General features: G+C 37.3%; 1 protein-coding gene and 1 pseudogene across 1 annotated transcript; both read left to right on the forward strand.

Annotated features, from left to right (window-relative positions):
- Positions 1-5,436: 5,436 nt before the first annotated feature.
- Positions 5,437-5,715, forward strand: LOC128738493 (ataxin-8-like; the record flags this gene model as incomplete). Its single annotated transcript, XM_053833682.1, has 1 exon — positions 5,437-5,715. A coding segment is annotated over one exon (279 nt), but the record flags the coding sequence as incomplete, so codon positions are not given.
- Positions 5,716-5,739: 24 nt separating this feature from the next.
- LOC128738494 (ataxin-8-like) lies at positions 5,740-6,102 on the forward strand (annotated as a pseudogene).
- The last annotated feature ends 7,300 nt before the right edge of the window (positions 6,103-13,402 follow it).

Below are 13,402 nucleotides of genomic sequence, written 5' to 3' on the forward strand. Positions count from 1 at the left end.
CAGGAAAAAAAGAGAGAGCAAAATAGAAAAAAACTGGCTTCAAAAACGAAAGAAAAAGCAGGACAGAATGGGAGGGAAAACGGGACATAAAAGGAGAAAAATAGGTAAAAACAAAGGAAACAGGAAAGTATTAGAGAGAAAAAGTTGAAAAAAGAAGAGACTGAACAGAAAGTGACTAAGAACAGTAGAAATGAATTAAGTGCGGATGAAAAATGAGAAATAAAGAAGGAATAACGATTAAAAAACTAGAAAGAAAATGAGGACAAACCGAAAAGGAGAAAAAACGGGATAAAAAGAGAAAATACGAGAGCAAGAGAAAGAATAGAAACAGAAGAAAATAAAAAAAAAGAAAATGCAAGACAATAAGGTTAAAACGGAATAAGCAAAAACAGAATGTAACAGAAAAGAAAGACATGATTAGAGAAAAACAGAACAGACGAAAACTAGAAAATAGAAAATAATTTAAAAAGGGAAAAAAGATGAAAACCAGGATCGAAAATGACAAAAAAACGAGTAGGAAAAGAGGAAAATTGAGGCGAGGCTGAGGTGAAAAGAGGAAATCATGATAGGGAAAGAAGAAACACAGAAAAGGAGGAAACAGCGGAGTAAAGAGACAAAAAAGGAAAGCCATGGGTATAAACGTCCTTCAGAACTTGCCCATTCTTTATCGACAGACTTTGCAGCCGGTTATTAGAGTACAGGAAAATTACGGGGCGAGTACAAGAAAATCGAGATTCACACATACGACGACTGGCACGTGCTGGTTTGTTAGGCCAACATCGTACCCCGGAACTAACTGGATGGGCAGAAGACGGGGAAAAGACACAGGAATGGAAAATCGGAACAGAAATCAAGTGAACCCCAAATGAAGAAGAAGAATAGCGAGAAAGCAAAAAGAAAACCAACAGAGGGAACGAGAGAACGAGGAAACAATTCAAACAGGATCTAAAAGAAAGAAGACGGGACAGAAAATAGGAAAATGAGACAGAAAATTAGAAAAGGATAACGGACCAAGGAAAAAGGTAAAACAGGAGGGAAAAAGATGACAAACGAAAGCTAAGAAAGGAAAACCGGAGAGCGAAGGGAAAAAAGGGATCCAAAGACAGAATTCACTTGTCAGAAAAATAGATATAAGGGGCATCTAAGAGAGCAAAAACGGAACAGATTAAAAAAAACGAGAAGAAAAGGGGGCAAGAAGATTTAGAAAAGGACTAAAACTGGAATTGAAAAAAGAAAAAAGAGAAGAGATAAGACGGGAAACTGGACGAAAATAACGAAAAACGAGTGAAAACCAAGAGAAAAATTGGTTTGAAAATTGGAGAAAATGATAAAACACGACACACAAATAAAACGGCAGAGAAAGAGATAAAACGGAAGAAATAAAGGAAAAATGACAAAAACCCCAAAAACGGTACAGAAAAGGAGAAAAAATGGAATAGAAAAGAGTTAAACCGTGCAAGGACTTGTTTGTTCATGCCGCTAAAAGACTAGGAAGTCATTTTGTTTCACCCCATGGAGTCAGAGCTTTGACAAACTCAATAAAAATACGAAGAGAAGACAATGAAGAGAGGGCGAACCTATACTATGACGTAAAGACTATAAAAATGCGAAATAGAGATGATGAAAATACCATGGAAATTTCACAGAAAGACAACAAAAATACGAAACGAACCTTACAGAAATAACATGAAAACGCTCGAAAGACGCCAATACAAAACATAACACGTGACAAAAAAAATCTATTAAAAACTAATTATGGAGACGAGAAAGTGCGCGAAAAAGATGATGAAAAGAAGACGAAATGACTAGGGAAAGACGCCAAAATCGAAACCAAAATAGCAAAATGCCACCGGAAAAATAGATCAAAACTTCGAAATACGATAAATGGATGACAAAAAGACAGTTAGAAAAATACGACAAATGACGATGACAACAAAGAAAAAACAACAACGGGGAAAAGGCGTCGAGAAGACAACAATAAAATAACGAAAAGACGATGCAAGGTCAAGAAAAAGTTATGGAAAGTAGGTGAAAAGACGAAACATAACAAAAATACGGTGAAAAAATACCAGAGAACGAAACATGCCCGAGATGCGACAAAAATGTAAAAAAAACAATAAAACACAACGAAAAGGTTATAAATAGATGCATACAAGATGATAAGAAGACGATAAACAATAACGAGCAACAAGAATGTCAAAAAAAACTGCAAATGACAATAAAACGACGCCCAATCAAGAGCAACCAAAATGCCACAAAAGACAATAAAATAACAGCAGTTCACTGAGAAGAGGCTAATAGACGAATAGGCGAATAGATGTAAAGATGTCAGAAAGGCAGATGTTAAAAAGAATGAAAAACGACTAAAAAAACTTAAATGACAACAAAAAAAAAGCGAGATGAAGACGACAACAAAAAGTAATCGCAATTAAAGACAGCAGCGAAAAAACTGAACGACGAAAAATGAAAGATGAAAATCGGAAAAAACATGGACAAACGATAAACCTCGAAAGCCGAAAGTAAGCGTCTTTGAATAATTTAAGTTAAATCTCAAATGAGTCATAAACTGATTTAATTCAAATGGTCTTAATTTTCTCCAAAATAAAACTTTAAATGAATCATAAATATCGGCTAAATTTTTGTTTGAACTAAAAATTTTCTTATGTTTAATTTTGAAATTATAGCTCTTGGCTCGGAGTTTAAAACACAAATGGGAAAACTACGAATTTTTTTTTAGCAAAACCTGGCAACCCTGTGTAGCAATTACTTGCGACTAGCAAGCAGACTTTGCTTCTTTACAATCACTGACCATTCCTTATCAAAATGTTCGATTTATTCTTCTGTCTGTTTGAATAACATCCGAATGAGCAAACATCATATGTACCTATTTATTTCAGAGTTTCGATTGCAGATCATAGAGTTCTCGCAATAAAAGAAAAAGAAATACATGCTCTGCTTTTCATGTGTGCCTCAGTGAGGAGCTGAGATTGAAAATTGTTTGCCTTTGTTTTCAAAATTACCATTCGTAGAGAAGGTGTACGTGTACACGTACTGTCAATGATGGAGTAGACGTTGGTGAAGAATCGTAAAACACAGGTTTTTCATTATCTCACACTCGTCAATGCTCGCTGGCATGCTCGGAGATACGCGCCCCAACCTTACATTTAAAATTTGATGTTATTCGCAATGAATACCGAACGCTACAGTTCGGAGGACCCAAATATGTATCGACAAAATAGATTTTTTCTGTTCATTTAGTTTAGCAATTCTCAGAAAAAAGGAAGCTGAGTTGATGGGGACAAAAACAAACTTTGATTAAAGAAAATTGTGATAAATGTATGATGGAACTAAGTCAAATTTTGGATAACAAATTTGTTCAACTAGAACATCACAAAGAGGATCAGATAAAAAAGTTTAAACAAAAATTGAGCAAAATTGCAATAAGAAATTAAAATTAAATTAGGTTGCAAGAGGCGAACCAACCGCAGGCTGCAAACCTCTCTAATATAGAAAAAAAATTAGGATGCATTTGAAACGTAAATACAATTCACGAGTTAGCTAAAACTAATTATTTGTTTCGTTAAATAAAGTATATAATTATCAACATATAAAAATGTAAACAAAATTATATTTAAATTTAAATTGTCCCTTTCAGAGTTAGATTAGTAACCACTTTTTAAAAATTCAGATATTTTGCAACACTGAACCGATTGCAAGTGTCGAGGCGCTCAAAGAATTGGCAATGAATAACGTAGAACTGCGTGGAGATAAAATTTTTGATAAGGAACCAGCTCAGAGTCGAAGAAACTCAATTTTTCAACAATTGGTAGCACAAAAAATTTATTATCTTGTTAACATTACAAATAATTTAGGATCTAAACTCAGATATATCAGCAAAACGCTTGGGGTTTTCTCCATTCAGAATAATATCCTGAATCCGACCATCTTTCGCCATTTGCCTCAAATTGGCTTCCCGAACGCGTTGTTCGGCAGTCAGCCTTTCTTCAGGGGTACAGCATGTTTTCTTCGGAACTTTCTCCGGTTCTTTTTGTTTTTCTTCGGACCAGTAGCCTTTTCGAATAACCTTTCTAAATGTCACTGCCGTCTGGCGTTTATTCGCTGGCTCTGGTTCCATCAAGCAACACTCGCGAATTGGCCTCAATTGTGTCTCCAGCTTTCGAACGCGTTGTTCCAACACTGCTGTATCATCGTCATCGGTTAGAATTTGTCGCAAGCGGGGAGGTTCTTCCGGTTTTAGATCAACTCGAGTTCGTTGTTCTTCCAACTGTTGCGGATCATTGTCTTGTCCTGAGTAAATGTAACGAAAGATCTGCAGTTCACGATCTTCGGTTTGCTTGAGCAGTTGTTCCAAATCATTTTCTAGTTGCTGGACCCGTTGCTCCAAAGCTAGCAATCGTTGCCGCCAGTCCGGTATCGATGTATCGGATTCATCATTGAGGAGGGCTTCTGTTAGTGGTATTTTTCTTCGCAAGTGATCCAACTGGCCAGGTTCTTCGGTAGTTACCATTTCATACGACATTACTGGTTCAAACGATTAATTGTTCTAAACAGCAATTGCCAAAATAAGGGATAACGTCAGAGCCTGCTTTTCAAATTATGATATGGTTTTTTAGTCTTGTCTAGATTTGGCGCCAGCCACATCATGTCGGAATTATTTTTCAATTCTCGCTTTCATATACATTGTTCTATGGTTCTATGGATTGTCGGAAATTGCAATCCTTAAACTTAAACTTTGTATCGTTCTAGAAGCGTTAACACTCCGTACACTCATTTTTCGAGTTCTTTAGGCTTTTAGGCTCACAGATAATTGATTTTATACAAAATAAATTACTCAAGTTCATCAAATTTTTTTTCGCCCCCCGATTTTTAAGCCAATTTTGAAGGGCTGGGGAACAAACACTTCAAAAATAATTTGCAATGGCCGTATAAAAAAAAAGTATGTTTAACATGTAATGAAAAAACCAACATTTTAGAACAATTTTCCAAATACTGGCCGTTATAAAACTCTTACGGAAGCCTCGAGTGAGTATAATTACTAATACAGAAAAAATATTTAGCTAAGCGTCTAATTGACCGAATCCGAATTACCGGGTCGTTCGTTTAACTCATGTCATCAAATTCTGCACAGCCTCCTTGTCCACTTTGTTTGTCCCTTCTAGTCGCGCAGTTGTTCTAGAGTAGTTGACTTATACAAGTCATAAATAAGTTAATATAACAATGGCCCTGATTGCAATTAAAATGGTACTTGTCAAGTCACAAACTAGAAATTTATTAGCGAACTATTACAATTTCATACCTACTTGAAAATGCCTGCTACCTATTCCCTCCTTTCGGTTAGCACAACAATGACAACAACAATAATAACAACAACAACAACAACAACAACAACAACAACAACAACAACAACAACAACAACAACAACAACAACAACAACAACAACAACAACAGCAACAGCAACAACAACAACAACAGCAACAACAACAACAACAGCAACAACAACAACAACATCAACAACAACAACAGCAACAACAACAACAACAGCAACAACAGCAACAACAGCAACAACAACAACAACAACAACAACAACAACAACAACAACAACAACAGCAACAACAACAACAGCAACAGCAACAGCAACAACAACAACAACAACAACAACAACAACAACAACAACAACAACAACAACAACAACAACAACAACAACAACAACAACAACAACAACAACAACAACAACAACAACAACAACAACAACAACAACAACAACAACAACAACAACAACAACAACAACAACAACAACAACAACAACAACAACAACAACAACAACAACAACAACAACAACAACAACAACAACAACAACAACAACAACAACAACAACAACAACAACAACAACAACAACAACAACAACAACAACAACAACAACAACAACAACAACAACAACAACAACAATAACAACAACCGCAGCAACAACAACAACAACAACAACAACAACAACAACAGCAACAACAACAACAACATCAACAACAACAACAGCAACAACAACAACAACAGCAACAACAACAACAACAACAACAACAACAACAAGAGAACAAAAAAGGAGAAAAAACGTGATAAAAAGGAGAAAATAAAAGAAGAAAATACGGGAGCAGAAGAATGGAGAAACGAGAACAGCAAATGAGCAAAAACGGGATTGATTCTATGAGAGATGTCGTGTTGTTTCGGGCGGGTAGCCTTCGAATTCGTTCTCGTTCTCGGATAGTTCTTGTTGTCGTTGTCACTGTTGCGAATTGAGTGATAAGTCAACCATGCCTACTCACACGCGAAAGAGTAAAAGAAACAGCCGCCCGTGCTGTGTGCAGACATTCTGCTACCCACACACTCGCGCACGCACATTTTCACGTCGTCTTCCTGCAGAGCTTATTCCTGAGCCGAAAAATTCGAGGGGAATCAGTTGTCCGTGAGGCTGGAGGCGCATTGGGATACAAATTTTGCATTACTTTTTCTTCTTCTTCTTCTTCTTTATCTTCGCCCTCGATTCTACTTACGAGCGGGAGTATGAGCCGTCGTGAGTAATCAGTATCAGCAGATCGAGCTGCTACGACGAACGACGAGTGACGACTGTAGCTGTTAGCTAAACATACAGTCGTAAAAACTCGTTGCAGTGCATGAAGAAATAAGAGCGGGAGTTTTAAAGGGATGCTTATGTCGGCGTGTTCGTTAGAATGAGTACGCGTGGGTGAGAAAATTAGACCAGACGAGTGTGGGCTTCGCAACATTAAGTGTCGTTGTATGAAGCTCACGTGATGAATGAACATTGTTTGATAACTTTCGCTACCAACATATTGGGTTTATAAAAGAAGAGTTAGGTATTCCAATGTGTCTCCATGACATTTTAATATAACACGTCATTTGCAGACATGAATAAGAGGATGCAGTTTACGATATCTGTTGCAAGTACCGTCGATTCGGGTGAAATTGATCAGTCGAGTGAAATTGATCACCGCGGACCAACGAGTAAAAAACTCATTATTCTACGTTTGTACCGATTCATAAAGTTGTATATGCACCCATTCATATAAAGATTGAGTAACAGATCAGCATTGGATTGGATTTCAGCAAGATTGATCTTATAAATAGCTTGATTTTTTAAAATTTACTATTTTGATCGAATCGCAATTTTCAACATGCCCGATAAAATTCTTTGCCGTTAACACAAATTTCGTCGCAGCAGGAAGTATAATGGAACTAATTCGGTTCTCTCATTATCTGGCTGTGCTTTGATAGTTTCCATAAATAAAATAATGCGATAGAAATTGTTTAATTTGACCTTTTACAAAATAAAACGGTTGATTACATCATGAACTGAGACAGCATAGATTTCTAGTTCGCTATGGTTGCGAAATGGAGCTGCCACCTGCGAAAGTTTGTTCTTTCTGTGAAGCAGAATGGAGATTAAAAAAAGAGTGCAAAAGACAGACAATACTTCGCACAAATTTTACAAACGATCCATATGGCAGTTACATGAGAGTGCAAGAGATCGGTTTGTGCTTACATAGCGAAATGCAACTACACATTCAAAGAGACAGTCAAGCTCCCGTATATGAGAGATTAAAATTATTTGTTTCACTAGATAGGTAAAGATTGTATACGTAAATCGTACATTTACACATATATACAGCTATGTTTAAACAAAAATCGCGAATACGATGCTAAAATTTGCTTAATATCTTTTTTATCGTTCATATTTATTTAGCAGCCGCATCATCCATGCTAATGTAAAGCTGTCTGTCTGATTTTTGTGCTAGTTACTATACGCTACATTTTTGCCTACATGCAGGATGTTATGTTGCCTATCTAGATTACGCCAGATTTTATACTGCACGCTAGCCTATTGCTGTCAGAGCATATGGTTTGATAGCAATATCGTCTTGATTTCTACGTGATCAATTTCACCCGTTATTTGTGATTTTTCAATTTCACGATTACATTAAGTTTTATCTAAAATAAGACTATTTATATACGATGTACAGGATACTGTCGTGTAGCCAGCACTACAGTACTTATTTTAAAATTTAATCATCTTCTTAAATATATTTCTATTCAAAGATATTTAAGAAATACTCGAAAAAGTGATCAATTTCACCCGAATTCACGGTACTCGATTGAAATAATCGAATATCCGAGTTAGTCGGTGCTAAGTGACTTCGTGGGCGTTTTAATGAAACTGCACCGAAACCGCGCGTAACTTTCGATAGATTGCATTATTCATTAGCAGGCTTGACATTTGCTCACTCATTGTGCAAAAAGTGTATCTTTTTTTGTTCAATACAATGAGTAGAACTGCTGCCACAAATGAGAAATCCACCCACGCAAAGTGAAACAGGTCAAAAATAAAGAGAAATCTAAACAAACTTTAGTTTCTCATTGAGCGAAAAAGCAACTGCACGGGAATTCCAATGTTGCCATATCTATCATCCACTATCGTCATATCGCCGTTTGTGGTCATATGCAGCATTTTGGTACTGTTGCCGCTGCGAGAAGTCTAAACAGTTTTTTTGTGTCCCATATCATGGGCAGCCAAAAAGTGTATTCACATTTGGTTGCTCAGTTCGTTCCCTCAATGAGTAGAAGGTAGAACATTAATGTGCAGGTTGCTGAGCAATCGCAGTCAGTATAAAAGAGAAAAGTTAAAACAAAACGGAGCACAAGAATTCGCGACTGAGTGAAGTGTGAATTTTTCTCTTCTCTTTTCTTATTCTGAGGAGAAATCATCCCTGTCCATTAGGATGGATCTTTATCTAGCTACCTGTTTTGCTAACAAGAATTCCATTTCCGAAATGCTTGTGAAGATGCAAAGGATTCCCTGGTCTTTAGTAACAACAAGTATAGGATTAACATTCCTTTCCATCCCACCAGGAGCCGCATTCGAACGTGGCCGGCGTCGGTATTGATCAGCATGTAGGGTATGCTTTTTTCAACCAACATTTTGCAATTTTCATCATTCCTGGTCAATAACGGAGTAGCGGTGTCCAATGCTTTTGCTTACGCTTTTTTAAATTCTAATTTTAGACTCAATTTTAAATCACATAACTCGATTTCAAGTCTAATTTGAATTCCAATTTTACGTCTGATTTCATATGCAATTTCAAGTCCGATTTCAGCTTTAATTTTAAATTCAAATTCCAAGTCCAACTCAACTCCAATTCAAATAAAATTTCAAGTCCTTTTACAAATTTTGTTTTAAGTCACTTAATGACTAATTCAAACTCAAGCAACAATGTAAGTTTTAATGTACCCTTATGGCGGTCTTCATAACTATTTTGGTCTTAAATGCCATCATAAGAGTGTAATAAAACCCAAAATGTTACTTGGGAAGAAAACTTCCAATCCTAATTATTCCAAATTTAGGTCTAACTTCGAATCTAATTCTAACTCCAATTTCCAGTTCAATATGAAGTAAAGCTTCAAGCACAAATTAGTCCGAATTCAAGTCTAATAAATGACCTATGGCAACTCCGATTTCCAGTCCAATTACAGTTTTTTAGTTTATTTTTTGTCTCGTTTGAAGTCTAATTTCTAGTCTAATTTTAACTTGCACCGGAAAGTCCGGAGTTTTCAACCGAATTGGCCTGTATTTTTGTGATAAGTGATGATAGGTTCGCCATCCTACGATTACTCTGATTTTCCAGGTTGAAACATTCTTCTGAAAGGTCGGGAGCCCCACCTTTTGTTTATGTATCAGAACGCTAATGATTATATAATGTGTCGTGGGTGCAATCTATCAAACAGCTTAACAATCTAAAGCTAAGAATTTGTTTATGTATAAATTAATGAAACAAACTGAAACTGGTAACTTCAACGTGTGTTGCATATCCAATGCACGTTAACAAATGTTCAAAGCACTAAATTGACTGTCAAATTACAAATGAAACTACCAGACCGACAAGGGAAGAGTGTATTTTATGTGATCAATATTATTGGTTTGTAGTTGAAAAGCATATTAGCTAGAATAAATTAGCAGTAAAAATACATGTATGAAAGTTTTACAAAAGTAGTTAACCATTAGTTTACATCGGAGTTTTATTACGTTAATATTTTTTTATTTCACTTCTGGGTAATAATTTCTTTTATTTCACTGCTGGGTAGCACAAACAACCTCAGATAATTATGCTTTTCGGTTAAATTGTTTTGACGCATGAAATATCCAAGCAAAAAGAGAAAGAAAGGGTTTAAAGTAAAGGCCTATGTTTATTTGCATTTTTGCATGAGATCAATTAGAAATAAAATAAAAAATATAGCATTTAATACATTGAGAGAAGTAATAAAATCTTTCGGAGCAGTAATAATACTACACTAACATAATTAGTTATGGAAGTTATGCAGTGCATTTCTTCTGGGTAATTCTTACTAATTCGATTTATGAATCAAATACAATTAAAGATCTGATGACTATTAAAATTGGATACACATCTAAATATCGAATTTAGACTTAAAAATTGCATTGTATAATTGTGATTAAGGAAGTGTGTCAAAAAATTATTGGCTCAAGGGAAAATGAGCAGTTGCAACCATTACCGTAAAACCATTATAAGTTCTCAATAAACGTCACATTGTTGCTTGGGTAGAGGTACTTTCTTGAATTTCTAAATTTCATAATCGAGCACTTCGTTCGCAGATGGAAATTGAAATGTTCGGAATGATTGCTAATTAGAATCAAAACACCGGTTCTCGTTGATTCGCGAGCCCATAAATATTGAATGCCAACTGATGCGACACAACGGAAAATCATACGGTTCGATTTCGTCAGTACGTTTTCTGATTGCACTACTATTTTTTAAAGTACTTCACTATTAGACTCGTTAGGCCAGCCTAAGTGGTGCACCGGCGTAGAACCGCAAAAAGAAATCATACCATACACGGCGAACGCAATCGGCATTATTCTTTGCCAAGCGCCTCAGTATGTCGCAGCTGACCCACATTCGACACTTCTTTTTCCACCGTATGAACTTGCAAAGTTGAGAAAAACGCGACGCACAATGCGCCCAGCATCGGTAAGAATGTTCGTGTAACGTTGCTGATTCACAGCTCTGCGCAATGATAAAAGAGAATCGATCGTAAATTTACGGTTACGGGCCTCGTGCGATCGGGCGTTCGGCGGAAGAACCGGTTTCTGGCTTATTATCCGACCGTTGTTGATCGGTTTCGATCGCGTATGATCGGCCAAAATGCGCGCACATTCAGCAAAGACTCCGCGTTGACACCCCGCACATGCTCTGCCGTCATAGCATATCCATCGGCAGCAGCATAATGATACAATCATCGTAAAATGTAACCTTCATCTCACTGCCCTCTCTCGCACTTTACTCGATGATCTCGGGCAGGCTACGTAACACCCGAAAAAAAAGCTCTCACAGCACAGCTTCTCGGACCTCGCAGATTTGAAGACATTGACAAAGTAATACTTTCGCTTTCGCCTTCCTAGTGGCGCACCCTCGCTTGGAAACGGCGACTTATTCAATCGGGCGGTTCACCTCGATTTGCTCGGCAAGTGAGTTCATCAGTTAGAGCCGCACTGGGCTTGGCTTCAATTGAAGCTTGGCGAGACTTCCGCCGAGTACTTGGTACTCCTTGTACGATTCGAGTGGCGCAAACTCAAGTAGGTCCAAGGGTGGCTACCATTAGTTTTCACGGTCAGTTCGATCTCTCAGCCGGACGGTTCCGTTTTTCGCCTGAGCCAAACGGTTTCAACAGTTACGGTGAGAATTTTGCGTGAATATGACAGCTCGCCCCTGGGACTTTTGGCGGCGACGGTAGATAGAGACCTTACATTTTTGCGCGACTTGAGCGACAGATTACGTATGTCGTCCTATCACGTTAAGCAATCTTTTGACCGTCCGGTCCGCCGGTCAGCGATTGTTGTGTCAAAAGGGAACTACGACTACGAATAGTTTTGCTTTGACCTTCCCACGTTTTGTGCCACTAAATGAGATCATAGGCTGTAGGAAGCGATCTAGTGGCACCGGAGGGAAGGATTGCGATACTCCGTTGAAATTTGGCGTGGTTGGCGGTTTGGATTTGGATTGAATTACACTCAGTCAAAAAGAGAAGATTAATGGTGGAATACGTAATAAAGTTAAAATTGAGAGTACAAAGAATAGCAAAATAAATAGAAAAATCCCACTTGTCTGTCAATAAATTGATTTTGTGCCGGAAAAGAAACTTCGTGTACTGTAACCAAGCCGATTTTTAAAAGCTTACTTTGTGGAAAAATAATATGATTCGGACGGTTTCGAGTCTGATTAATATAGTAGGTAGGATAAAACTTTTAAACCACTATCCCCCAACTATTTCTAACTCGTATTAGCAACATGTAACATTCTGCGATGGAAAGTTTCAAATCCGAACCCACCCAAGTAGTAATCTTGGTTTTATTATACATTTATAATGGCTATGATGACCAAAATTAAGTTGGGCATTAAGAACGTAATGAAAGTACAATAAAGCTTAAATGGCTACTCGAGCAGTTATGTGTTTTAAACGTTTTTCTGTCAATGCATTGAAATAAATGAGTCAATTCTTGTCGATACAGTCTTTCCGTTAAGGTATGATTTGATTTCAACAGCACATAATGGTTCGGTTCCTTCTGATCCCACTTACTACAGAGTACTACTTATGTCCATGTAGGTATATTCTTTGGTTTTGCGCTTTGATTTATTGCAATGGATATTTATTTCACGTTGCAAGTAACAATTCGATTGAAAAGGCAACCTTGTATTACTGCATCCCTCAATTATAGGACTTTCAGTGGACGTTTATAAAATTAAATTAAAATCAGACTTGGGCAGCATTCGTTGCTCATAAAACTACTCACAATTGCTCTGATAATCTCAACATAAGTTAGGCATGTGTATAAAGAAATCAAATGGAAAACCAAATGGTACCTAGTACCTACTTTGGTATCACAATTAAGTTTCCCCGAGCGCAAGAAACCAATTTGGGCATTTTCCATGCAAAGCGGAAAATTTATTTTTAACCTACGATCTAGAGCGACGCAAGTGTTCTGCCGGAGCCTTTTTTGGTAATTCCATTTCATTGCCGAACACATTCAATTGCCCCTGGCCTGATCTACAAAAGCCAGCCACACGCTGCTGCCAGCCGATGCGACAGTTCGATAATTGGAAACCATTTAAACAAAAAAACTGTAATCAAATTCACCTTCAATTGAGCGTTATGTGAGTGAAAAATTCGAAACCAGTTGAGCCGGGCTGACGGATGACCAATTGGAACATGCATGCCACCCCATTTCGCGTAAATTATGCAAGTCACCGCCATCGTATCATAGCACTACTGTGCTGATAGGTATATGTTGGGGCGAAAAGTTTAC

The sequence above is a fragment of the Sabethes cyaneus genome, chromosome 2, assembly GCF_943734655.1.
Source record: "Sabethes cyaneus chromosome 2, idSabCyanKW18_F2, whole genome shotgun sequence".
NCBI classification, from domain to species: domain Eukaryota; kingdom Metazoa; phylum Arthropoda; class Insecta; order Diptera; family Culicidae; genus Sabethes; species Sabethes cyaneus.